The sequence below is a fragment of the Alternaria atra genome, assembly GCF_907166805.1.
Source record: "Alternaria atra isolate CS162 genome assembly, contig: 22, whole genome shotgun sequence".
NCBI lineage: Eukaryota > Fungi > Ascomycota > Dothideomycetes > Pleosporales > Pleosporaceae > Alternaria > Alternaria atra.
Genome location: NW_025091320.1, coordinates 183,987 through 207,967, shown reverse-complemented (window position 1 = coordinate 207,967; position 23,981 = coordinate 183,987). Strand labels below are relative to the sequence as shown.

Genomic DNA, 23,981 nt, shown 5'->3' with positions numbered 1-23,981 from the left:
GACAAAGTTTTTCAATGAAAAGGACGCTTTTCATCGTATGTTTGTTGGTGTTTTGCTGGCTTCTGAGTGCTTACTACTGATTTGTCCACTGCATAGGAAGCAGCTCGTTTCCCATACATGACTTGTACCTAAAGCATCTCAGGGGTGATTCTGCGTTTTCAAAGTGTGAAGTTCTCGAGAGCCATGGGTCCCATAGTGTTTCGCCATTCTCGACTTACTAGACATACGATTGCCTTGGTAGTTTTCTCGCGTACGAAGGCGAATATGTTGATTTTCATCTCTACTTGGAGACTATAGATGCCAAATGGGACAATCGGATCGGCCATCGTGGGTTTAATCGGGAATTAGGGGTGTTGATAACAGGCTGGTGAGTGGAGGAGATGGTTCAATGCGTTGGTGGTGGAGTGCGCCAAGGTAATGACTAACACGAGAGGCCAGGCAGCAGTCTGCTGAAGGTAAAGACTCTTCCCATCCGCTTGTTTGTTAATGTTGGGTCATAAGTGAAGAAGTGCAAGGCAGAAAGAGCGACTTGCGGTTTTGTGACGTGTAGGTCAAGTAGTTCGTGTGCATAGCATAGTGGTGCAGGGCTGCGTTTTGACAGTCACGGTGATGTATTTTGATTCTGCAACACAAAAGCCAAATACTACAACCAAATCGTCAGATTTGAACGATGCGGGCACCAGAATTATCAATTCGAGTTTTAGAACTTTTACTACTAACTGAGGGCTCGATCTTTCAGCGAAGTTGCTCCCGTGAGATTGTTGTTCCGCAACAGTCTTCAACCTTGGAGAACTTCCCTCCGAATCTCGGCATCTCTTTCATAAACATCTTCCTCTGTGCTAGGTGAGCCCAAGACATCCGGCGTGACCAAGGGCGCGCATTTTCCCCACCACCTTGCGACCTTCCGAAGCTGAGGCAGCTCCAAGATTTCTGATTGGCTAGGAACAGGAAGGACCGCATGTATGGGCATAGCGTTTATACCATCAGCAAGTGGCTGGATACTCTGCCAATTCCAAAAGACATTTTGAGGATCCCACATTGTTTTGACTTTCTGAAGGCGGGGGTAATTTTGACCATAGTATGCCTCCTGCCAGTTGGGAATGGTGCCGTCGATGTAGTTGAGGTAAGCTGCCTTCTGCTCGATTGCAAGAGGCAGTAACTTTGCTTGGCAGCTGGCGATGAAGTCCATCATCTTTGGTCCTTGTGCTGGATCGGTCCACTGTACTTTCACTGTTGACACGTAATGGCCTTGTCGCCAGTAAAAGGCCGTGTCCTGTGGTCCAATTCTGGTCGTAGCAGCTCCAATGTGGTCCCACAGGATATGACACTTGGGGTCATTATCTCCGTTGTTGTCCGTGATATCCAGTCGTTTCACAGCCTCGACCAATGAATCATATATCACGCTGCTGACCTGCCGCGTGATTGCCCCTTCAGCGAATATGAAGGATGCATGGTGATGGTAGACTTGACTGAATGGATCCCAACCCTCGCTGAAGTGAACCCAATCAGACCACTTCATAGGCTTTAAAGTGTTCTCTTTCGGCTGGAAGTCAAGCAATGGTTTTAGGGCCTTTTGGGCCGCGTCCCAACTTCCATTGTAGATAACCGTCATGCCGCCACTGAGTTGTTTGTTCTTTCCGTGGTTCCAGAGTGCGTCGATTGTCAGCTCGTCGGGACACTTGGTGGTGTTGAACACTTCCATCATGTTGTCGAAGCTTTCCTTTTGCTGCGGAAGGTCCCAGGACAAGTCGCCGCAGACAACAATTCCGTCCTTGTCCTTGAGTCTGTGCATTTTACTCGTTATGCTGACTGTCACACCGAAATTACCCCCTCCGCCGCCGGACAAGGCCCAAAACAGATCCCGCTTCTTCTCATCTTGCTCATCTCGGGATACAGTCACAATTTTGCCCTCCCAAGTGACGATCGTCATCTCGAGCAAATTATCGCAGGCAAGTCCGTAGCTGCGAGAAAAAGGGCTGAGACCGCCTCCCAGGGTGAATCCGCTCACACCGACGTTTGGACATTGTCCACCGATGACAATGAAAGACGGGTCTTTGAGGTACTTGTAGTATGCTTCCTTCCAAATCATACCGCCTGCCATCGTAATCGTCATTTTGTCCGGGTCAATGTAACAGCCTTTCATGCCGCTGAGATCAAGCACGATTCCGCCTTGGTTCAGACAATACCCCATGTAAGAGTGCCCACCATTCTTGACTGTCAAACGGACTTTGTTCTGCACGGAGAAAGTGACAGTAGCTTGAACGTCTTCGATAGAGTTGGCTACTACGACGATGCTGGGCATGGTCATTCGGTAGTTCAAGTTTCCAATGAATACTGGATTCGATCATTAGCATCGCGCCCACGCATAATGAGCAACAATTGCACTTACCAGCTTTCGAATATCCTACCGAGCCTGGCTCAAGCACCTGCTTCTCAGAGGAGAGCATGTTCTTTAAAATAGTGAAGTCAGTCATTTTCCTGATATTGAAATTATACACTTGAGAACTGGAGAGCTGCTACAAAAGTCAGCGGAAAGATTCGTAGGTTTTGCATGGCAAAATAACAGAGCTTTGTATGCCCACTCAGTCAACTGCAGCGATTAAAGCACAGTTGCCAACAATCAAGCTAATCAGATCTGGCTAACCTTTTACAATAAAGCTTTAGCTGCAGTTGGTTTAGCAGTTACCATTACAAGTTAGCGGGGCTTGATCGGCTCGATTGTTGGCAACTGTGGATTGAAGAATACGGGGGTGTACCGAAGTCGTGGCGAAAGCATTGCAGTAAGCTGGAACGTGTTCCAGTCGGTAAATGCCGACTGGAAACCATTGGAAATGATTGGAAATGGTGTGTGCTGTTCATCAGCTAGCCATTGTGGACTTTGATGATCGAGCATTGCATGTACCGAGTTCAGCCCAACATGGCGTTGGACCCTGCATGATCCCCAATCCCATTTATGAACTCAGCTGGTAACAACGGCCAATTAGTTGCAGAGCTTGCGTGAGCTGATGCGTGTGACTGAGGGCTGGAAAGTTTCTTTGCTTGTTTCGCCTGCATCATTTTGGATATGGCCAACGAGATGATTTAAAATACCTTACTTTCAGCTTCAGCAACAGCGTCACCAGATGACGCGGCCCTTCATGTCGCAAGGTTCTCGCAGAAATTCACGGTACAGCGCCATTGGATGCTGGCTGTGCTAAGTCGGTTCGAAAGCCTGTCGAGCTGGAAGAGGTAGATTATTGCTGGCGTTATATACTGAGCTGAACTGCCGGTACAAGCTGATGTTCACCTCAAACTAAAGAATTCTTTCCCACAAAGAACTCTTTGCACATTCATGATGATTGTTACCAAATACGCTGCGGTTCTCCTCGGTACTGTTCAGTCAGTACACGCATGGGGTGCTCTTGGCCACGCGACCGTCGCATACATTGCTCAGTATTATAGCCTTCCAAACACAGCGTGCTGGTATGTACAACCCTAAAAAAGATGCTATCAGATATATGCTGACGTTTTGCAGGGCTCAGAATATCCTAAAAGATTACTCTACTGACTACTTGGCGATAAATGCTTCATGGCCAGACGATTATGACCATTCAGTAGCTGGTAGATGGTCAGGGGTACTTCACTTCATCGACGCCCACGATTGCCCACCCACCGTGTGCAAAAACAAGCCTACCTGTTGCAAGGTCGACTATGATCGAGATTGCAAGTCTCAAGGCTGTGTCATCTCGGCCATAGTGAATTATACACATCGTGTGAACGACCCGAAACTGGACGATGAGCAAATACGAGAAGCTCTCCTCTTTCTCGTCCACTTCCTCGGCGATGCAACGCAACCGTTACACAACGAAGACATCGCACAGGGTGGCAACAGCATTCACGTAAAGTTCAACGGAAAGTCCGTGAATCTACATTCTACCTGGGATACTTCTATACCAGAGGCGATAATCGGTGGGCACCAGCACTTGTTACCCTCTGCTCAGGTGTGGGCGCAGACTCTTATCGATGCCATCGATAATACTGATGGCATATACCATCTCCTGTCGGCCGGATGGATCCAAGGTGATACTACCTCGAACGTGAAGGACTCAGTGTTGAGGTGGTCTAGCGAGGCAAACGCATTGGTATGCACCGTTGTGATGCCAAACGGTCCTGATGTGCTCAAAGTTGGGGATCTTTATCCTGTTTACTTCGATTCGGTCAAGGACACTGTCAGCCTTCAGATTGCTAGGGCCGGTTATCGACTTGCTAATTGGCTCAACATGTTAGCACCTCCATGTTGTAAAGAGGGAGGCTCGATATGTGTGGATGCCCCGTCTTATCAAAAACCAATAAGCTTTTACCAAGAGGAACTTTAGCTAGCGATACTAAGCTTAGTACGAAGATGCAGAAAGGGATCTTCAATTTACTATATAAAAATAGTCTATTTCGATCTGTGCTGCTAACACTAGATTTACATGTTAAGTGTTTATTACATATTAAGCATTAGTAGAGCCGCTAATTACATGTAACACGGGACGGTAGAGGCGGAGCGAGGAGGACGATTATGGTCCCAACATGTTTGCTTCTCTCGCTCGCGCCTTAGCCTCTGAACCTGCTCATAACCAGCGCCCCGCGCGTTAGGACATGGGCAAGAATTATTCTCACAACCTCCCCACTTAGTGTAGTAATACAGAGCTTTCCCCCACTATTCTCTTGTAGTGTGAAGCAAATACTATTGCCTATAACTACCCCTCACATAAACATTGCTAAAGCTAAATACTCTAACATTAATTCTAAGGACTCTAATTAACTGCTTTTGTATATAAAATTTTATCGTAATGTATTACTGTAGACGCTGTGAGTCACTAGCGTACGATTAGTATATCTATTGTTCACAAGTGCGTTTTGTTTAATTTAACAAGTATAGTAGCAATTTACTAGCTAGGAGATAACTTACTAGTACAAGAAATCGGGGTCTATCTACCCCGCTGCAGGGTATTAATTTAAATCAAGTTATCTAAATTAAATCAAAATCAAATCAAATTAAATGCTTATGTAATCAAATCAAATCAATCAAATCAAGTATTGCTTTGATTTGATCCGTTGCGAGCCCTGCTCCGAATTGGCGTGGTGTTAGATCAAAATGCTGAAAATGAGCTCAGGAGAAGTTTTTGATTGCGATGATGGATTATGTCTTGATTCATTCCTCTTTTTCGTTGGTTTGTTCTCTCTCCTTTTTGAACATAAACCTGATACATCGGTGATACCTAGGTGATACATAGGTGATACCGTCCATGATGCAGTATCGCTTACTTCATCTGACACGTGGTTTTGCTCATTTTGTGCCACTTGTAGCTCCTGATCCATGGAGGCAGCTTTAGCCTTGGCTTTGAACGCCTCTTGAAGCGCCGCATCCAATTGCTCCCGCAGCGAAGCTACTGTAGCTCCGGTGTCATCCGACTCTTTTCTGTGGACCCCAGATTCGACCGTATGCCTCCGAGCCTCTCGTACTCGTACGATGCTACGTCCCAATTCTTCTGTCGTCTTCTGGAGTCGATGTTGCAACTTCATCGCACTATCCTTCTCCACCTTGAGTGCTTGTTGTAGCTCGGTTGCTTTTTCTTTCTCTGCCTTGAGCTCTCCGTACAGAGACGTCGCTTCGCCTGGCATCCTGTTGAAGTCTATCGTTTGCTGCAATGTGCCATCTTGAACTGACCGTGCTCCTTCTGACAGCTTCTCCGTCTGACACGAATGGTCAGTCCTTGCTTCCTGCAATGTCTCGTAATCTTCCAGCTTCTTTTTCGCATCTTCCAGCTCTTTGCGTAGGCCGGCGTTGGACCTAAGCTTCTCATATAGCCAGTTGTGAACGTGATACTTTATGGCTTCCCACCTCAATCGATCGACTCCAGGTGGCGCTGGTGGAGAGGGAGTCTTTCTAATATGCCAAGCCAAAGCTGCTCCTGTGGTGAGGGCTAGCCCCAATGCCCATTTTATTGCGTATGTTTCGGTGGCGGCATTCTGCTTGTCCACAATGTTGTAGGCGGCAGTCACGTTCTTGAGCAAACTTGGTGGGACGATGGCGCGAAGGTGTGTCGTAGTGTACTTGACGGTGGAAGAAACGGTGACCGTCGAAGTTCTATACGGCATCTTGACGATGGTATCGGTCTTGGTGACAGTCGCAAAGCTAGTACTGACACCGCCTTGCATGAGGCTCGTCGTATCCGGTGCAGTACGGATCGGGGCGGTAGGGAACATTTTTGCCGTGTATCGTAGTGCTGAGGTACAGATTAGAGATGGTGTAGGCAAGAGACCGAGCGATGTTGGAACTTACATTGATAGTCTGATCGTGGATGAAGACCAGCTGTGCAAGTGTGCGCTTGTTCTGTCACTGTAAAGTCTCTTTCAGTTTCGGCGCTCTCAATCCAATTTTACTCGCGTTCGAATGCGTGAGCGTGCGTTGTCGTGCAATCGCGGTGGATTGAAGACACTCGAAGTGGGAGGGGTAGTAGAACCGTTTGTTCAGGGAATGAAATGGAATCTAGAAGAACTGCAGATTACACTCGCTACATCGCGCTAATGGTGTGTTGACGTATCTGAATAGTCACGTTGTGGGGAATGTCTGGTATTTCACTGTTGCAATTGAGCACAACAAAGTGACAAAGGGAAGAAGGGAAAGTTCGAATGGACTCAAGTAGCAGCGCGCACAATGCCGAAATACATGAGATCTTCCATATGCGCTTTGTCGAAATCATATCTAATCAAGAAGATATGTACTAGTTGTAGCAACTGAGGCACGCCGTTGCATGCCAACTCCCGCAAGTCATGACTCTATTGAAGTCGCGTTTCAGAGGTGCAGATAGCGCTGCGTGAGGCGCTCTCAAGACCGTCTTCGCTTTACGCTCAGCATCTGCCTCAGGCGACCTCATTTCCCCTTCTGTCCCCACCAGCTCTCGGCCTCCGCCGCCTTCCACTCATCGTACTCCCCTGCCGCCCGTTCAACAACTGCCTGCTCAGCAGCTGCCTGCCACGTCTTCGCCAGATGACCATTCTTAAGATCTTCCTGGAACTTGGCGACATCAGTTCGGAAGCAGTTGTTTTCCAAAGTGAAGGCTGAGGGTCGCGTATCTTCTAATTCGCCAGCGCTGATCTTGGCAAGTAAGGCCTGGTTTGTCGTATCTTGAGGAAGCATGGAGACAAGGGTGCTTTGTTGTTCTGCGCTAAGACTTGTCCAGGCTGGTCCTTCGAGGAGCATGTGCTGTGATCCGTCAGCGCTTTCACTTGGGGATAGGTTGGAAATTGGCAGACTTACGTAAACATCGGCTTTGACTAAGCGGCTGGAGGAGTTGGTAGTGATGTAGATGGGGTCAAAGACTTTGCTGGATCCCTTCTTATTAGGGAGGGATTTGGGAGTAGGCTTCTCCTCGAGGTCCTCAAAACGCTCTGGTGCTTTGCGGTTTCGGGAAGGGCGCGAACTGGGCGGTGGCGGTGCAACTGCAACCTTCTTTGCAGGGGTTTTCTTCGGCATTGCCTTCTTGGGAGCAGCTGCCTTCTTTGTAACAGTATTACTGTTTGCTGCTTTGTTTGTCTTTCTGGCTGTCCCCTTGGGAGGTGGTGTACCGAAAGCTTCATCATCATCATCCTCTTCCTCACGAGCTCTTTTGGGGCTCTGCTTGGGCGCACGTTTGGCACCCATGTTGGATGTTGGCGCAGTCGTGGAAATAGACGAGCCGTTCTCTATGCTCGGGATGGCACTATCTGGAGCCTGGTTTGGCAGGCTTGAGTCCAGGGGCGAGGTCTGCTCAGAAGGAGATGAGGTAGGTGAAGAGAGGGGTGAGGGGTCTGGTTTAGCATGTGACATTTTTGCTCTTTTGTGTGGTGTTGTAGGAGGTGGTGTTGTGGTTTTCTCTGCGTGTTTTGTAGGCAAGACTATCCCTGGGTGAGGGTCGTACGCAGAGGTGAATTCAGTAGCGGACGAAGGTCTGAATTTGTTAATCAAAGCTGGGGGAGACGATATGAAGGCTACCAATCCGTGTTGGGCCTTCTATTATCAGAGAGAGTTAAATCGGCGAAGAATAGGACACAGTACCAAACGATAAACTTGTATAAGAAAAATATTGATGTTGGTGCGTGAAGTGAAAGCGAAGGTTGTATTGTGTAATTGCACAATAGCAGTTACGCACTTGGCAGACAAGGCGGCGTCGAACATGGTGAAGAAATGAAACGTACCTTACTGGCAAAGACATTTTGTCGCTCAGATCGTAGCAAAAGCTTGGTGGTGAGCTTGAGCTGGTGTCGTTTATTGACGCGTCGTCAACGCGCTTGACCAGATTGGCAGCTGCTAGAGAGCTGGTACGATGGTCTCTTATGGTGTTGGGGCAGTAGCTATGGCGTTCCGCAAATCTGATCTGACAATGGCCGAGTATGAGATTCATCAACAAGGTTACAATAGCAAAAGACTGGAGTTATGGCTGAAAGCGCGTCCGCCACTCGATGACTAGAGTGAAGGTGTGAGAAGGGTACGCGAGAACAGCGGCTCGAATCCACATGGTGGCTGCGGCATTGAGGTTGTACCAAACGTTCTGTAACGGAGGTGGCGACGAGCACTCAGCGAACCTGTTTGCCCTTGCCGTGGCGGACACAGTATCGGCAGAGTCATAGATGACAGGAGATTGAAGTGTCATGGCATGCTTGGTTGTTCAGTGATGGCCGTTGGCAAGTCCGTGCGCTCTCCCGCAACCTTTCCGCATCGTCATCTTTGCGATCTGGTATCATTAACACCAACACGTAGCCTCTACTACGCGTTTGCTTACAACAAGCCTGACTCTGTGCTGGTCCCTTGAGCCGACGATACTGTGCAACTGCTAAGTCTAATTTCGCACACACAACCGCCACTATGATCAAGCACACGATGATATCCCGGCTTGACGGTCAGTAACTCGGTTGTATAGAGGGTTGCGCAAGTACTGACATATGCGCAGGCCTACTGTTGACAGCCTCAGTCGATGACGAGCAGGTACTGCCACCTCCAACGCAGTGCATGTAGCTCTTATAGGAAACTCACAATTTCTAGACAGACGCCGAGTTCAACGAGGTCAAGGCCAAGGTCAAGCTTGTGCAGCGCCGCCTAAACCGTAATGCGGAACAACAAGCAAGCATAGAGAGCGGAAACTACACATACCAGTATGTATATCTTCTGCCTTGCCTCGATCAAGTAGAGTATTCTCCAACCCGTACTTACGCATCATCAGCTACATAATCGAAGGCGACCTCTGCTTTCTCTGCATATGCGAGCGTTCCTACCCGCGCAAACTCGCCTTCACGTACCTCTCCGACCTCCACCGCGAATTCACCACCACATATCAACCGCAACAATACCTCTCACCGACATGCCGACCGTACGCCTTTGTCGAGTTCGATACCTTCATTCAGCGCACAAAGAAGACATACCAAGATTCAAGGGCAACACAGAACCTGGACAAGCTGAACGATGAGCTCAAGGACGTCACAAAGGTCATGACCAAGAACATTGAGGATCTGCTTTACCGTGGGGACAGTCTGGAGAGGATGGGCGACATCTCGAGTCGGTTACGCGAGGATAGTAGGAAGTACAGGAAGACTGCTGAGCGCATCAACTGGGAGTTGTTGCTGAAACAGGTGAGTGATAGGCAGGAGCAGAGAAACAAAGGTTATAGATTGCTAACAATGCGCAGTATGGACCTATCGGCGGCTTGGCCTTCATAATCATTGTCTTCATCTGGTGGAGATTCTTCTAGGCATGCATCCTGCCAGTCGGTGCTTTCAGTTTGTATCCAGGGGGGTAACTCTGGGTACTGTCGGCGTTGAAGGCGTACATATTACCTACGGACGGCGACAGACGTACAACAATACCCAAGCTTCGGCTTTTCGTATACAACTACATAAATCCATCATACTTGGTCCTGCTGTGACTGCTTCCCCTGTTGAGAGGACAAGGATACCCTTCCAAGTGTTACTGGCTGTCGCGAGTTGTGATTGGCTGTGTGCGCATCTTGACTACCACACCTCGCTAACACTTCAGTGCATTTTCCGCCCCACTCCACACTATCAATTTCGATTTGCAAGTTTGAGCAGTGCAACAAATCCCGAACTCAATTACAGCGGACGACAGCTTTTACAACGTATACGAACACGATCGCTCACCACACAATCTATCCCCCGCTATGTGACGAATCGTACCTTACTTGGACGCACGTGCGAAGATCAACACCGTTACAAATCAAGGAGACATGACCAGAGCACATCCTTCGGAGGAGTAAGAGAAACAATGGAGCTATGGAGGTAACTTAGGATTTTCCGGACCACCCGATCCGCATCAACTGCCTTTCGTGTATCGAAACCGGAGTCAGTTTGGCTGATATCATGGAGCTATCCATTCCGCATGGCCGCGGCCGATACCGAGGTCGTCGAGATATTTGAAGCAACGACGTGTGGATACGACTCCCGCTAGCAGGAACATCTCACCCAAGGAAAACCCATGGATCCCAAGGCGATGTGGTTAAAGGCAGCATTCCCAGAAACGTGCATGCTCAGCCTTTGGGAAAAAAGAAACTGGGGAGGTCGGCGTATCACCAGACAGCACTTGGGCGGCTTCGACTGTTATAACTTTCGCGAATAAGTCTTACGACCGCCTACTCCGACCAGACTGTGGCATGCAGTTTGCTTTCGACTCGCACGTGGCAGGGACACCGCTTATAGTGAGGAGACATGAGCAACTGTGCCAATCCCCCGTAGTAAAAACTCGGACAATTTCGGGCTTGGGTCGCTCAAACCACCAGAGAAGCGTCCGAATACTTGCTACAAAGTAGTCATGCCGCCAATACCCACGTAAGAAATGTCAGCATAGGGCGTGCCTGGGCGCCGCAGCATGATGGCTAGAGTTACGCTGATTGGCCCCATGTCGAGCAACGCGGCAACACTATCTTCCGTTTCGTGACCAACTAATTGCCATATAAGAACGATCGATCAACACTCGAAACCAAGTACCCGTAGCGACAGCTCCCAAGCTTCACGATAACAACAAGACTCATCCCACGGCACACCTCGATCTTGACGCCCTCCACGTCCTCACCTTATCCCAACTACCATCCTTACCGCAATTCGTCAAAATCCAATCAACCATGCCTAAACCCCAACTCGTCCTCATCCCAGGCGCCTGGCACACACTCTCCTGCTTCGAACCCCTGATGTCCAAACTACGCACCTTCGGTTACACCCTGCATTCCAGCCAACTAGCCTCCGTCGGCAACCCGACCCCACCCGTCGACCTCACAGCCGACATTGCAATCGTCCGCTCCCTAGTCCTCAGCGCCATCGACTCAGGAGAAGGTGGAAACGACGTCGTGGTCCTACCGCATAGTTGGGGCGGCGTAGTAACAGGCAGCGCCCTAGTTGGCCTCAGTAAGACAGAAAGGGAAGCCAAAGGCTTGAAAGGCGGGGTAGTGCGAACGGGGTATATGGCAGCGTATATCGTGGACGAGGGGACTTGTTTACAGGATGCTATCAACCACTTTGTTCCCGAGTGGGTGCATGTACAGGAGCCGTATGTTTACGCTAGAGATGCCAGGGTTTTCTACTCGGATCTCGTGGAAAAGGAACAGCAGTACTGGTTTGCGCAGATTCAGTCACAGGCCCTGGCCTCGTTTTACGCGCCTGCCACCGGTGCGAGTTGGAAGGGGATTCCGACGAGCTATCTGCTTTGTGAGGAGGATCAGTGTGTTCCGCCGATTGTTCAGGAGGCCATGGTCAATGGGGTCAAGGAAGCGGGTGGAGAGATTGAGGTTACGAGGGTGAAGAGTGGACATAGTCCGTTTTTGAGTAGGGTTGACGAGACGGTGCAGTGGATTAGAGGGGTCGCAGGGGAGGTTGTTTAGGTCGGGGAGGGCGACGAGACGGGGAGGGGAGGGGTTGATATGGCTTCGATGCTGGTACCCAACAGGAGCGGTATTGTGGCGCATACGAACGATTAGAGCATTCGATTGCTTTGCGGAGAGTCGAACTGTTACGCTCATATCGATACGCAAAGAACTCCCGTTCATACTATCTCCCGGTTCCGATATGACGACAAAGAAGCGAATATGATCACCGAGGTCTATATGGAATTTACCGCGAAAGCCTGTTCGAGATTGTTGATGTTTTCCCCGGATACTTGCCTGACGAATCAGCCACTGAAGATGTTCTTAATGTACAACGCAATTTCGCGCAATATCACGAATACATGGCGTAGTCGACGATCATAAAGCGGTTTCGGTATATCAAGCAGTACTACCGATCCCAACAAAACGAATTGCGCAATCGATATTTGACCTGTTCACATCGCTGTTCCGATACTAGGGAAATTTTACTCAACGAAACGTCGACTGGTAACTCAACGAACTGGAATGACCGAAGAAACTCCATCTCGATACTGAGTTCAAGCGCGAAAAGATTTGTCCATCTCTCCAGCGAATTTTACTATGCGGAATCTGAATGTTCGTTTTCGACCGGTCGCCCTTGGAATCCCGCAGATTTAACTTCCACAACTTGTGTATGCTTGAATTACAACTAAATTAAGCTTCCTGCATGACTATGTGATTATTTCAAGGCCTTGAATATGAGCAGCGTACAATATACAAAAATGTAAGAGCGACGCAAGTTCGAGATGGCAATGTTTTCTTAACCATGGGGGAGAAAGAATTGGTTCAGTAAGGCATATATGCAAAACTTCGACTTCCAAGTACTAAGATATGTCTTTGCATTTCTCTAGTATTTGATATAGAAACGATGAATTTATATGGCACAAACGTAGATACAAGCAAGCGAAGTTTGGTCACAGAATGAAGAAAAAAATATAGCTTCGAGGGATACAAGAGCTGTGTTCTATGTTGTGTTTTTATTTTTAATTGAAGAAACCTTGGTAGAGGTCTCAATAGTCCCATTCGTGGCATGATAGCAATGGCTGTCATGGCATTCCCCTTTCCCTGTCTACAGCGCTTAAAGCGACTACAGGCAATACTGTCCGCTTAGGGCAAATCAGTCAACTTCTCAATGACAGCGAACTTCGCCTTCGACTCATCAGACAGAGGCGCGTTACCCGGACGGTCAACAACGACAGCATAGACGCCAGCTTCTATCGCTGCTTCGGCCTCTATCAAACCAGACGTGTCAGTACTGTATTCAGAGTATTGGAGCTAGCCACGTGCAAGTAGGACATGAAACATGGTGGGGTCGCGTGACAGGAAGATATGTGGAACAAGACTACCGACATGAACAACGCAAGCAGGAGAGGGGTTAAACGAGACGCAACATGCGGCATGACGAAAGATATGTGTGGGGTATGTGAAGTCAGGACATGGTGGCGTGGAATGCGAGACAAGGTGGACGTATGGTGGGGTGGTGCAAGGGCGGTGAGCGCAGTGGTGTGTTGTTTCACAAATCCAAAGCAAGGCGTGACAGAACAGCCAACATACCTTTCACGTTATCAGTCAAGAAAGTGACTTGGGATACGTCCTTGCCCAACTCGGAGCATATCTTCTCGTAAGAAGCCTTCTCCAATTTTGGACCCGCATTCACGGTATCGTAGTGAGCGGAGAACAGGGGCTTAATGTCCCTCGTCTTCGGCCCGTCTCTGACGTAGGAAAAGAATTGGAGCTGTGCCTGCACACTGCCGGAGGAGAAGATGGCTAGAGTCTTGCCAGCAGCTTTCCATTGCTCGAGTGTCGGGACTACATCGTCGAAGAGTGGAGTTTTGAGATCACCGCTGCGGAAGCCGGTTGTCCATAGATGGCCTGCGATGAAGTGTTAGTTTCGGCGGAGTTATGCCAGTGTTGAGTGATGTGATAAAGGCAATGTGCATGTGTACGTGATAATTCTAGCACGCAAACAGCGCTTAGAATGAGCAGATCGCACGCTTGCGGTGCGATGGACAAAATCGTTCTTGGAGCGGCGTCGAGCTGACGAGGCGAGGGTTTGGCACCACCATGGGTCGCTGCAACAGGCGGCGACTATCGCGATAATGTTGGCGTTGGTGACTGGCCGATCGAATTATTCGTCTGTTCCGATCGAGCTAGCCACTTTAGAGCGGCGCGGTGTCGGCGCTTGGTGTTGGCAGTGATTTAGCAGAAGAAGGAGTGCCGGGATGTTGATCATTGTTGAAACAGACTCATTTGTTACCCACCTTGTAGTTGCTTCAAGTACACAGCCTTGATATCGCGCCGCGTAAGGTCTTGTACATGGGCGATTAGCGCATCGGCGCTCTGCTTGGTGTCGTCTGGGAACGACGCGATGAGGTTTTGGAAGTCGGCATCCGTCCAGGAATTTCGTGCTAGTCTTGTGAGACTGTCTAGTGCATACGGGTACTGCGGCTATTGTGAGCGGACAGCGAAAAGGGGAAACCCCACAGGCATCGCGTGACAGATGACGGAAGTTGGATCATCTTTGGAGTGGCAGGTGCAGGTCGGCAAAAGCATCTAGAACAGGGGAGGCGAGAAAGAGGCAACGAGTGGCTTCACCATTGCCGAGTTACAGTTGCTGTGACACCAGAATGGCATGGGAGTGCGGGCCGGCGTGATTCTCGACAGACGTTTGGTGGTGTTGATCACTCGTCCGGATGCGGGGAAGATGGGCCTCGAGACGAACAGCAAGGGAAAGTGCAAGCGCGAAGGAAATGACATTCGAAGATGGAAAAGCTTACCATGACATCTTTGACGAATGAGATACTCGAAATAGTGCCCTCTAGAAATTCATGTCAGCACACGCCTTGGGGTTGGACAAGGCGGCTGAAGTTGCAGTGGCGCAGGCAAAACCTGGGGTAGCGCCCGAGGGCAACACAGACATGGCAGGCGAGGGCAAGGTTCTTTGTCGCTGGTTTGCATCGCCATCGGAAAGTTGCTGACTAGATGCGTAGCTCGCGAGGTTGGTGGAGGCTGGCTGCAGTGGTTGCATGCAGGACTCGAGAATAGCAATGCGACTTACCGATATCGAGTAACACTACCTCTGCTTGCTTCCAGCGCGCGTGGTCGAGGGACGCGGTAGACATTGTTTCCTTGTTGTTGTCGTTGTTGTTGAGTGCAGGGCGGTGAACAGCGGTGAGGGGGAAATCTCTGCTATAGCGCCTCTATTCTGCGAACTGTAGTTTTGTGTGTCTGGGCTGGCAGCTAACTGGTGCGAGGCTTGAGACAGGAACTTCAAAGCAAAGCGGTGAGGTTGTTACCACGGCAAAATTGGGCACTATTGTGAAATGTAAACAGGTTCCAGTGGACGACTGCCGGATGAGGCCTGAAAGCCGCGAACGTGCTGTCGAGAAGAAAATTTTCAAAAGCATCAGGAGTCATCGGGCATCGGAGGTTGAAGCCATGCGTACAGTCACGATGGCAGACGACTCTTTCCCCACGACTTCCTTGCAACGATCGTGATGAGGCTGATGGTTGAGGCGCACACCGTCATACGAGCCCCAGAATATCCACACCTTCATGTGTTTTCGGGACTATGTACGGTCGACCATGGTGAGATGGACGGGTGTTCCTGGCTAAAAAGAGCATGTTGATGCTCGATGTCGCAAGATTTCCAGATAGCTTCCGCAGGCCCCCACTTCAACTCCGCCTGTCATGGAAATCAGATCCGCCTCAACGTAACAAAGTTGGAAGTGCTATAGGCTGGTATAGAATGTGTTGTCTTTGATGCTCTACACCGCTCATGGGTAGCCCAGGGACAGGTACAGCGAGTGGGTACAAAGAAATGGCCCGGTGCATGTTACCTGCAGTAGCCCGTCGAGTGCCTGTCCAACAGGCTCGCTGGGTGGCTCTGGATGCAGGACGCTGCAAGTTACTGCAAGCTACTGCGTGTCCTCCTCTAGAGTGCAGTGGGAAACTTACTCCGGAATCTGGGCAGCCAGTGCCCCGAAGACAACAAACAGAAGGATGAGGCAGGATTGCGAAAACATGGGCTCGACAAATGAGCGTGAGCGCATACATGAGTTTGTCTCATCTGAAGCGCGTGTTGCACCGACTGCGATTATTGAAGATGCGCGATACCGCAGCACACCAGGTCGCAGTCGCGGGCAGTCAGTCATAGTCAGTCACAGTCACCGTCGCAGCGCGGCGCAACGCAACGCAAGCTTTCCCCGGATTTCTAATGTTTGCCGCGACCCGCCCGACCCTGCTGAGGCCAGAGTTGAGGGTCAATAAGTCAGCCGAATAGTGTACCAAATGGCCTCGGAGCTAGTACACGAAACACCTGTCATGCTCTGTTGGGGCGTAGATCCAGCCCCTGGATCGTACAGTTGGAGACGGTGCAAGATGCGAGGGCACACGACAACGATACATGCTGTCATACGTCGGCAGAGTACCGCAAGGCTCATGCAAGATAACTGCAGATAAAGTGGCAAGCATCACGAAACGAGAGATAACGGTCCTGTTGGAGCAGCTCGTGGAGGGTGGGAGTCACCAATTACAGGCCAGGTGGCAGTTGTGTCCTACAGTGCTTGGGGATACGATCAGCAGTGGCCTAGGAGGCGGCGCTTGGGGCTAAGCCTGCATTGGCGCACGACAGCTGGTCAGACTGGTCGTGGTCTGGATGCGCGCCTTGTCCGCCGTCCATCTTTGTGAAGCAGGGACGATGTTTCAGCGGTCGTCATGGTTAATTTCTCAGCATTCGTCCGCCAGCACAGAGGCTGTCAGAGGGCCGGCAGGTGGGGAGGGGCTCCCGCAATGACTGATGCAATAGAGATGATGCGATGCCGAGAGACCCGCTGCTGCCAAAGCAGGGACAAAGGCTGGGGACGAAAGCGAGGGCAGTGACGACTATGGTGGACACCCGTCGAAGGCCATGGAAAGTTGGCAGACGAGTGGCGGATCCAATTGGTGTGCTGGTAGTGCTGCTTTAGCACCTCATGATGCAAGCCACGTATATTAGTGCAGAGCCGCTAGTCCCTAAGCTGCACCCCTGCTTAGGTCACCGCCGCTTTGCTGTAAGCGGATCCCCCGAGGGCTCAGCTCCTGGTGCTGTGCCCTCTAATACCCAGCATGGCCGTCTTTTACCCGCTATCACCTCACCACCATCTCCCGATGCCTCCATAACACGTACCCACATCTTTGCTCTCGTCGTTGTTCGCAAGCTCTAGCGTTGCTTCCTCATCATCATCACAACAACATCCGCTGCTGCCTTAATAACCACCTCACCACTCATTCCTTCTTCCGCAGCCGCAACCGCTCGCAGCTCAGACGTCAACAACGTCAACAAGCCAACAACACCATCCCTTCCGCCCTCCCCCCTCCGACTCCTCTTCCTCCACCATCACCACACGACAAGCACGCGCTACACACGCATATACTCGACCATATAGCTGCCACCGCCGGGCCTTGATTTGATGTGACACTGAGAGCTCGCTGCTGGCCATCCCGATATCCGCCCGACAGCTAGCCCGAGTACCCACTCGTCCTCATCTCTCACCTCACCTCACCTCACCTCAGCCCGACTACCTGCGCCGCAATAGCTTCCCTAAGCTGCCGTTTGATGCTCTATCAATCGAACCCGTCTTAGCGAACTCCGACAACTGGTATCTTCTCGATCTTCTTCGACGACCTGCTAGCTCCCTTTCTTCCGCGTGAGCCCGTGCCACCTGACTCACGCCGTCAATCGCGTCATCCAGACAACCCCCTTCTGTCTGCCTACCGACGACACCCTCCACTTCCACGTGTTACGACTCTCTTCTCTTTTACGCAGCGATAACTCTTCCTTTCCGGACGTCGACGACTCCATCCCTCCTCTCTCACTCCCGATTGCTCGTTGACTCGAGCTATCCATACGCAATTAATACCGACAAATGAGAACTACACTCTCTTGAGCATTTCCTTGCTGTTTCCGTCGACGGACTCCTGTGCATATCACCGACGACTTTGCTTTCTGTTTCCTCGACAGCCAACGCTGTTGCCTTACGACATATTCGGTCCCACCTATCCCATAACCAGCGGACACCATTACAACCATTTATTGATATCTTCCCAAGACTCCGTCGTCACCTAAAAGTCTGATAGAGCATCGCTTTTGGGCTTTCGGCTGTCTGCCCATTGTTTGATTCGCATATCGAGCTTCACCTTTCCTGTTCCTTTGTTTGTTCGGCTTCACTACTACTACAGCCAACCCCCCAAGTTTCACTACACATCGTCCCAATGGAGTGCATGCGCGATCAGCTTCACGATGGCGTTGTGCTCAATGGACGATACGAGACCATCTCCCCACTCAACAGTGGCTCCTTCGGCATGGTTTTCCAGGCCAAGGACCTTGTGACTGGTGACAACGTTGCTATCAAGGTCATCACCAAGAGCTCTGCCGCCGTCAACTGCCCTTCCGCTTTCGCAGTCGATGAGCGCTCCGAGGAGCTTGGCATCCACCTCCACCTTGGTGACCACTCCAATGTTGTCAACCTGCTCCAGTCCTTCGAGACCCAGAACCACATCTACCTAGTCCTCGAGTTCTGCTCCAATGGCGACCTTTACGAGGCCATCCGTGTTGGCAAGGGTCCCCTCGAGACTGAGCACGTGCGCGACTTCATGATGCAGCTTGTCGATGCTGTTGAGTTTATCCACTCCAAGGGTATCTACCACCGCGACATCAAGCCCGAGAACATCTTCCTTACCCAGGATGGTTCGATGAAGCTTGGAGATTTTGGTCTTGCTACTAGCGACACCTGGTCTTACGAGATTGCTGTAGGCAGCGACCGCTACATGGCTCCTGAGCAGTACGACCCTGGCAACACTGGCTACTCTACCGCCAAGGCAGACATCTGGGCCATCGGCATCGTCCTCCTCAACATCCTCTTCCAGCGCAACCCCTTCGCTGTCCCGTCCTCTTCGGATCCCCTGTACGCCGATTTTGCTCTCGACCGTCAGAGTCTCTTCGATGTCTTCCCCAACATGTCGCAAGATACCTTTGAGGTCATCCGACAGTGCTTGGCCATTGACCCTGAGAAGCGCGACCTCGGCGCCGTCAAGGATGCTCTCGACCGCGTTATCAGCTTTACCACCGATGATGAGAGCCTTGATGACTTCTGCACTGAGGAGCGTGACCTCGTCGCTGTCGGAGCCAACCGTGAACCCCTCCGCACACCCTCCATCTCGACACCTCAGCTCGATAATGGTGGATCATTCCCATGGGCGAAGGCCTTGGCAATGTCTCCACCTCAGCAATTCCGTCAACTCTCAGCTATCCCTGACGACGAAATCTACGAGGATGAGATGTTCGGTGGGCCGCCTTACGACGTTAAGCCCGATAGTGCGTCTGCCGTATCTTTTGTGGATTCCGGCTTGGGCCTATCTTTCAAGTCCGTTGACGTCAGCGAACCCAAGTCCATGAACTTTACCCGTTCTCGGCCCGTCCCTATCTCTGGCTCGCTCCCTGCCAAGGCCTTCAACAGCATGTCTTCCGTCTTTGGAAAGAAGCGTGACGTGTTCAGCAAGAGCTGGAGTGACCTTTGGGATGAGGAGGATGACGATGCGCAGTTCCTTGCCGAGCTCGAGAACAACTGCCACTCGTTTGGTGCTCAGAAGTCGTCCAAGGCTAAGGCTGTTGTCTCTGAGGCCGGATCGGGTGTGTCGACCCCTCGCGGCTTGTCGGAGGTCAAGAACCCTGCCACCGTCCATAACAGCAGGGACCGTTCGCCTAAGAACATTCGCACGGCCGTCGATCACGTCAGCGCGACGACTGGATTCGTCTTCGAGGAGCATCGCGCCCCGGCGCCGGCCTCCAAGCGTTCCGCTGCCGACAAATGGGCTGCTCTCGGCGACCGCCGTCGTAGCCCTGCCGTGCAGGCTCAGCAGCAAGTCCAGCAGCAGACTCCTTCGAAACCTATGAGGTCTCCCAAGTCAGCTCACGCTGCGCCGCCCTCCGCCCGGAAGCGGAGCCGTACTGGTACTGGCCGACGCCAAATCAACTGGGGCTCCAGCCACAACGAAAACACCAACACCGTTGGCTCCTGGGAGCAAAAGGTGGACAACTGGTACAAGAGCAAAGATTGGCGCTCTCATACCGATCACGCCCAGGTCACCGACGATCTGGGCGACCTTGAGTGGGTGTGGTAAGGCACTATGACCTGCCACTTGTAGTCTTGACAACTTTTTTTATCCCTTTTTTTTCTTTGCTTTGTTTTGAGGAATACGTTGTTCTTAGGAAGCGAGAGTCCTACGATCCCCAATCTTCACCCCTCCCACGTTCAAATTGTTTAGAGATACCATTTCCTATCTCTCTCTCCTCTCTAACCTTATACCTGTACACACACTCTCAACTTCACCGACGACCTCGTCATTTCGAGCGCGCTTCTACCTTGTCGCTTGGTATCTCTCCTTTGTTACTTCACGGGTGTAGAAAGCATTCTGGGACTCTTGCATTGTTCGCGGGCGGTTGAAACAAACAAACTGATTGTTCTGATGAAGGCTTTCGTCAAACTACTCTTGCAAATGGCTCATAAATATGAAGGGGACAAGCAAGCGGCATATGGGACGGAGTTTATGTTTTTTCCTTCTTTTTTCTGACCTCACAAACAATTCGCTTCTTAGGGATGATTAGTTAGTCAAGACTCGTATCCGTCGGAGATTCCTCAGCGAAGGGATCCGGGATTTACCCACTCATTTATCACGTCCTCTGCGCACCACCAGTGACGATCTCGTTGGATCATTCAACCAAACAATTAGCTAGCCATATATGGCTTTTACCTTTCTTTCTTAAACTGTGTATACATACCTATAGATTTAATTTCTTACGTAAATTGTAATTAGACCCATCGCTACCGTTAGCATATAGAATGCGCGCGCGTTCTATACGTGCAAAAACTGAAATCCAGACTACCTTGCATACTGAGTACTGTTACCAATCAAGACCACTATCCACACATCATGACATCCCCATTCCCTCTACATCCGTCATTCTACTACCCCCGGTACCCATGCCCTCCAACAACCCAAACTCCTCTCTCACATCCTCGAACTCTTTATCTTGCAATGCCATCTTCGCAACTGCTTTGGCCACTAAAGGGATCAACGCCATTCCGCCCCCGTTGAAACCTGCTAGTAGCCATTGTTGTTTCTTCTGCCGGTTTTCCATATCAACTATACTTTCAGGAGGGTAGGGAACAGCGAGAGTGGAGGGAGGTGACGAGGAAGGAACCCGTCCAACATGCGGCATCCCATCTCCCGTCTGACCCTGGATACCCGTCCATATGGAATCTGGTTCTACCTTTACTTTGTCTTCTTTTTCTTCTCCTCCCCAACCTAGGAAAGTCTTGACCATGTAATTCGACCAGTGGGCATAGACGGAGGCCGGGAAGTGTCCTGATTCCTCGCTGTCGTCGACGGTGTCGAGCCATTTGTAGGGGTCTTGACCGGAGTGGGAGTGCTTGTTTTGGTAGAACCATGATCCTCCGCCTACGACTATGGAGCCGTCGGGGCGGGGGTTTAGATAGTCGCAGCCTGTGGGGTGGGCGGGTGATGATGGGGCGAAGTGGATGTTGTAAGTGTTGGCTAGGTGAGGGAGGATGGCGTGAGAATAAGATGGAGAAGCCGCATGGTGGCTATTCATACCTTTGTACGGTATGATTGTTTTGCTGAAGGAGTGGAGGAGGGAGGCTGTGTAAGCGTTTGTTGCTAGGACGACTTTGCCGGCTGTGAGGGTGCCTCGAGGCGTCTCTAGCTGATTGACATCTTCTGTCGGAGAAGAGGTAGAAAGCCGTGTCACAACAGTATTCATCTGTACATTCAACAACACCCCGTCATACCGCTTTACCATGACCTCGAGTAAGCCCGTGACCAACTTGTACGGCCAAAAACTCGCCGCCTCAACCGAAAACGCGCCCACTGCCCCCTTGACACTAGTCACCCTTTCCACCCACTGCCCCGGCACCACACCCGTCTTCCTCGTCCAGCCCTCCCCTTTCCTCGCATCCTCATCATACACCTTCTTGACCTCGTCAAACTCGCGCTTATCTTGGAAAACGTCGAAACTACGGCGGAGTTCAAACTCACACTCCTCACTTAACCTCTCTTCATCAACAATCGACTTCAGCTCCGTATGTGTTCGGTGCACGTAGTCTTGAAACGCCGTTCTAGCGCTCCCATCTTTCAAGCCTGCTAGCGTCGCTGTTTTGACTTTGGAATGGCCGCCGTTGCGTGCTGTTGCTCCTGAACATAGGTCTCTGGCGTCTAGAATGATGACGCGAGGCATAGGTGTGCCTGTGGTGAGGTGAGCCAAGTGGCTGGTTTGCAGGATGTGGTAAGCGGTTAGGATACCAGCCATGCCGGAGCCAATGATGGCGATGTCACAGGATGAGGGGAGTACTTTTGTTGTGCGGAGTTGAGCGTAGCGGTGGGGTTGCTTGAGCCAGTAGCTGGGCATTGGGTTGGGGACGGGGAGGAAGTCTTGGGGTTGTTTTTCAAGTTGCTCTTCGGGTTGCTTCTCTTTGCTTGAGTCGCTGGTGACGGTGTTTTGTGCTTCGCCATGACAAGAGTCGGAGTGAGAGCATGAAGTGACGACTTTTCTTAAAACCATCTTTTCTGATGGACTTGGCGATATGAGGGTGAGAGAAGATCATCAAGACGACTGCTTAAATACAAAACAACATGTTGCTAGGTAGTATATTTGGGGGCCTGATGTTGCTTACTTCTCTGCTTCGGCGTTCGGGGTGGAGTGAGAGGCGCCAGATATCGCATGCACCTTCCATTCCGGTTGGCTGTCCCTTGGGCTTATCGGAATCAGGATTCATGCGTCAGTTTACGAGTACAAGCGCACAGGGAACACGACGAATACGACTTCTAACGGTGATTGGACATTGACATTGACATTTGTACAGTCGGGGGGTATCATGGAAAGAAAATGGACGACTTGCTCCGGCAGCATCATAATCCAAGGACAGTAAGACTACGGCACACTCGGCGTGCTCGGACTCGTTAATCCACCTTGACTCTTCCTCCTGTCCTTCTTCCTCTTGGGCGCGGCAGCAATGGTGCCTTTCTTACCCTGTGCCTCCAATGTAGTCGGCGTCCCTATCGTCTTCGGTGTGCCTACAACAGATGGCGCTACGCTCGGCGGCTGTGTCTCGATTTTCAGTCCCACGGTTGGTGCCGACTGCGTTGCTTGCGCTGCTTGCTCTTGGGCCTTGTTCCTCGCGCTCACGGCGGTCTTGGTACCCTCGAAGACGAACGCGCCTGGCTCGCCCTTCAGTGGGTTCTCGTCCATGTACTCGTCTCCGTACGCGTTTGTGAGATTTAGCGAATGCATGAATAGTGCGTCGGAGAACTCCGTGGTAGATGCCAGTGGATCTGTCGCCTGTGCCGTCGCACCCGCTCCTGCGCCCTGTGATTGCGAGCCCGCGACGTCTGGATCCGTTGGCGCCAGCGTTGGGCTACCGATTCGACTCGCTGTCGCCGCAGCTTTCGTAGCTTCGTGTGAAGGAGGGAAATAGGAGTACCCGGTCGCAGGCGTCCAATGTGTCATGTTCTTGGATATCTCAGCCATCTGTTGCATGCGCGTCGACACTGTGAGTAGTCGACTCTGCACAACGTCCAGCAAGCTCGGCGCCATGAGAACCTTGGTTCCATGCGTGTACCAGTTACCCTCAACAAACATGCCAATCTCCTTGTTGCCATCGTCTTTTGTAATCTCGAGCTTGTGTTGGCGCTGAAGTAGCCATGGATGGCCCTCACCCTGCCCTTCGCCAGCTATTACATATTGTATTCCTGTTGGCGTGTCTTTGAGCCTTTGGTTCCATAGTTTCGGGTCGTTCATAACATGTTGGGCATTAGCCGGATCCTGGAGATTGAGGTTTGTAAAGACAGCTATATTGATACAATCCTCCGGATCGAACCATGGCGACGAGGTGAAGTAGAAGAAGAGGTTGTTTCCAGCGCTCAGGTCGCGTCCTGGTAGCTCAACGATTGTCGAGGGCTGATCGTACTCCTGCTCGTCGGGGGGTGGAAGTATCGGAGGCATATTGGCGCTGGGAG

General features: G+C 51.0%; 10 protein-coding genes across 10 annotated transcripts; 4 read left to right on the top strand and 6 right to left on the bottom strand.

The window, feature by feature from the left end:
* Positions 1 to 778: 778 nt before the first annotated feature.
* Positions 779 to 2,474, bottom strand: ALTATR162_LOCUS2832 (uncharacterized protein; the record flags this gene model as incomplete). Its single annotated transcript, XM_043310438.1, has 2 exons — positions 779 to 2,334; positions 2,390 to 2,474. 2 exons carry the CDS (start codon positions 2,472 to 2,474, stop codon positions 779 to 781), a joined length of 1,641 nt encoding a protein of 546 aa, XP_043166373.1.
* Positions 2,475 to 3,334: 860 nt separating this feature from the next.
* ALTATR162_LOCUS2831 (uncharacterized protein) lies at positions 3,335 to 4,355 on the top strand (the record flags this gene model as incomplete). The annotated part of the gene is made up of 2 exons (XM_043310437.1): positions 3,335 to 3,462; positions 3,515 to 4,355. 2 exons carry the CDS (start codon positions 3,335 to 3,337, stop codon positions 4,353 to 4,355), a joined length of 969 nt encoding a protein of 322 aa, XP_043166372.1.
* Positions 4,356 to 4,841: 486 nt separating this feature from the next.
* ALTATR162_LOCUS2830 (uncharacterized protein) lies at positions 4,842 to 6,234 on the bottom strand (the record flags this gene model as incomplete). The annotated part of the gene is made up of 2 exons (XM_043310436.1): positions 4,842 to 4,844; positions 5,293 to 6,234. 2 exons carry the CDS (start codon positions 6,232 to 6,234, stop codon positions 4,842 to 4,844), a joined length of 945 nt encoding a protein of 314 aa, XP_043166371.1.
* Positions 6,235 to 6,901: 667 nt separating this feature from the next.
* ALTATR162_LOCUS2829 (uncharacterized protein) lies at positions 6,902 to 7,837 on the bottom strand (the record flags this gene model as incomplete). Its single annotated transcript, XM_043310435.1, has 2 exons — positions 6,902 to 7,234; positions 7,289 to 7,837. 2 exons carry the CDS (start codon positions 7,835 to 7,837, stop codon positions 6,902 to 6,904), a joined length of 882 nt encoding a protein of 293 aa, XP_043166370.1.
* Positions 7,838 to 8,872: 1,035 nt separating this feature from the next.
* ALTATR162_LOCUS2828 (uncharacterized protein) lies at positions 8,873 to 9,752 on the top strand (the record flags this gene model as incomplete). Its single annotated transcript, XM_043310434.1, has 5 exons — positions 8,873 to 8,906; positions 8,958 to 8,992; positions 9,050 to 9,159; positions 9,228 to 9,633; positions 9,690 to 9,752. 5 exons carry the CDS (start codon positions 8,873 to 8,875, stop codon positions 9,750 to 9,752), a joined length of 648 nt encoding a protein of 215 aa, XP_043166369.1.
* Positions 9,753 to 11,135: 1,383 nt separating this feature from the next.
* On the top strand, positions 11,136 to 11,888 carry ALTATR162_LOCUS2827 (uncharacterized protein; the record flags this gene model as incomplete). Its single annotated transcript, XM_043310433.1, has 1 exon — positions 11,136 to 11,888. One exon carries the CDS (start codon positions 11,136 to 11,138, stop codon positions 11,886 to 11,888), a length of 753 nt encoding a protein of 250 aa, XP_043166368.1.
* A 1,128-nt stretch (positions 11,889 to 13,016) lies between these two features.
* ALTATR162_LOCUS2826 (uncharacterized protein) lies at positions 13,017 to 14,428 on the bottom strand (the record flags this gene model as incomplete). The annotated part of the gene is made up of 4 exons (XM_043310432.1): positions 13,017 to 13,141; positions 13,464 to 13,781; positions 14,171 to 14,351; positions 14,408 to 14,428. The coding sequence occupies 4 exons, from the start codon at positions 14,426 to 14,428 to the stop codon at positions 13,017 to 13,019; spliced, it is 645 nt and encodes a 214-aa protein (XP_043166367.1).
* A 3,733-nt stretch (positions 14,429 to 18,161) lies between these two features.
* On the top strand, positions 18,162 to 20,069 carry ALTATR162_LOCUS2825 (uncharacterized protein; the record flags this gene model as incomplete). The annotated part of the gene is made up of 1 exon (XM_043310431.1): positions 18,162 to 20,069. One exon carries the CDS (start codon positions 18,162 to 18,164, stop codon positions 20,067 to 20,069), a length of 1,908 nt encoding a protein of 635 aa, XP_043166366.1.
* An 808-nt stretch (positions 20,070 to 20,877) lies between these two features.
* ALTATR162_LOCUS2824 (uncharacterized protein) lies at positions 20,878 to 22,527 on the bottom strand (the record flags this gene model as incomplete). Its single annotated transcript, XM_043310430.1, has 1 exon — positions 20,878 to 22,527. The coding sequence occupies one exon, from the start codon at positions 22,525 to 22,527 to the stop codon at positions 20,878 to 20,880; it is 1,650 nt and encodes a 549-aa protein (XP_043166365.1).
* A 369-nt stretch (positions 22,528 to 22,896) lies between these two features.
* ALTATR162_LOCUS2823 (uncharacterized protein) lies at positions 22,897 to 23,967 on the bottom strand (the record flags this gene model as incomplete). The annotated part of the gene is made up of 1 exon (XM_043310429.1): positions 22,897 to 23,967. One exon carries the CDS (start codon positions 23,965 to 23,967, stop codon positions 22,897 to 22,899), a length of 1,071 nt encoding a protein of 356 aa, XP_043166364.1.
* Positions 23,968 to 23,981: the final 14 nt, after the last annotated feature.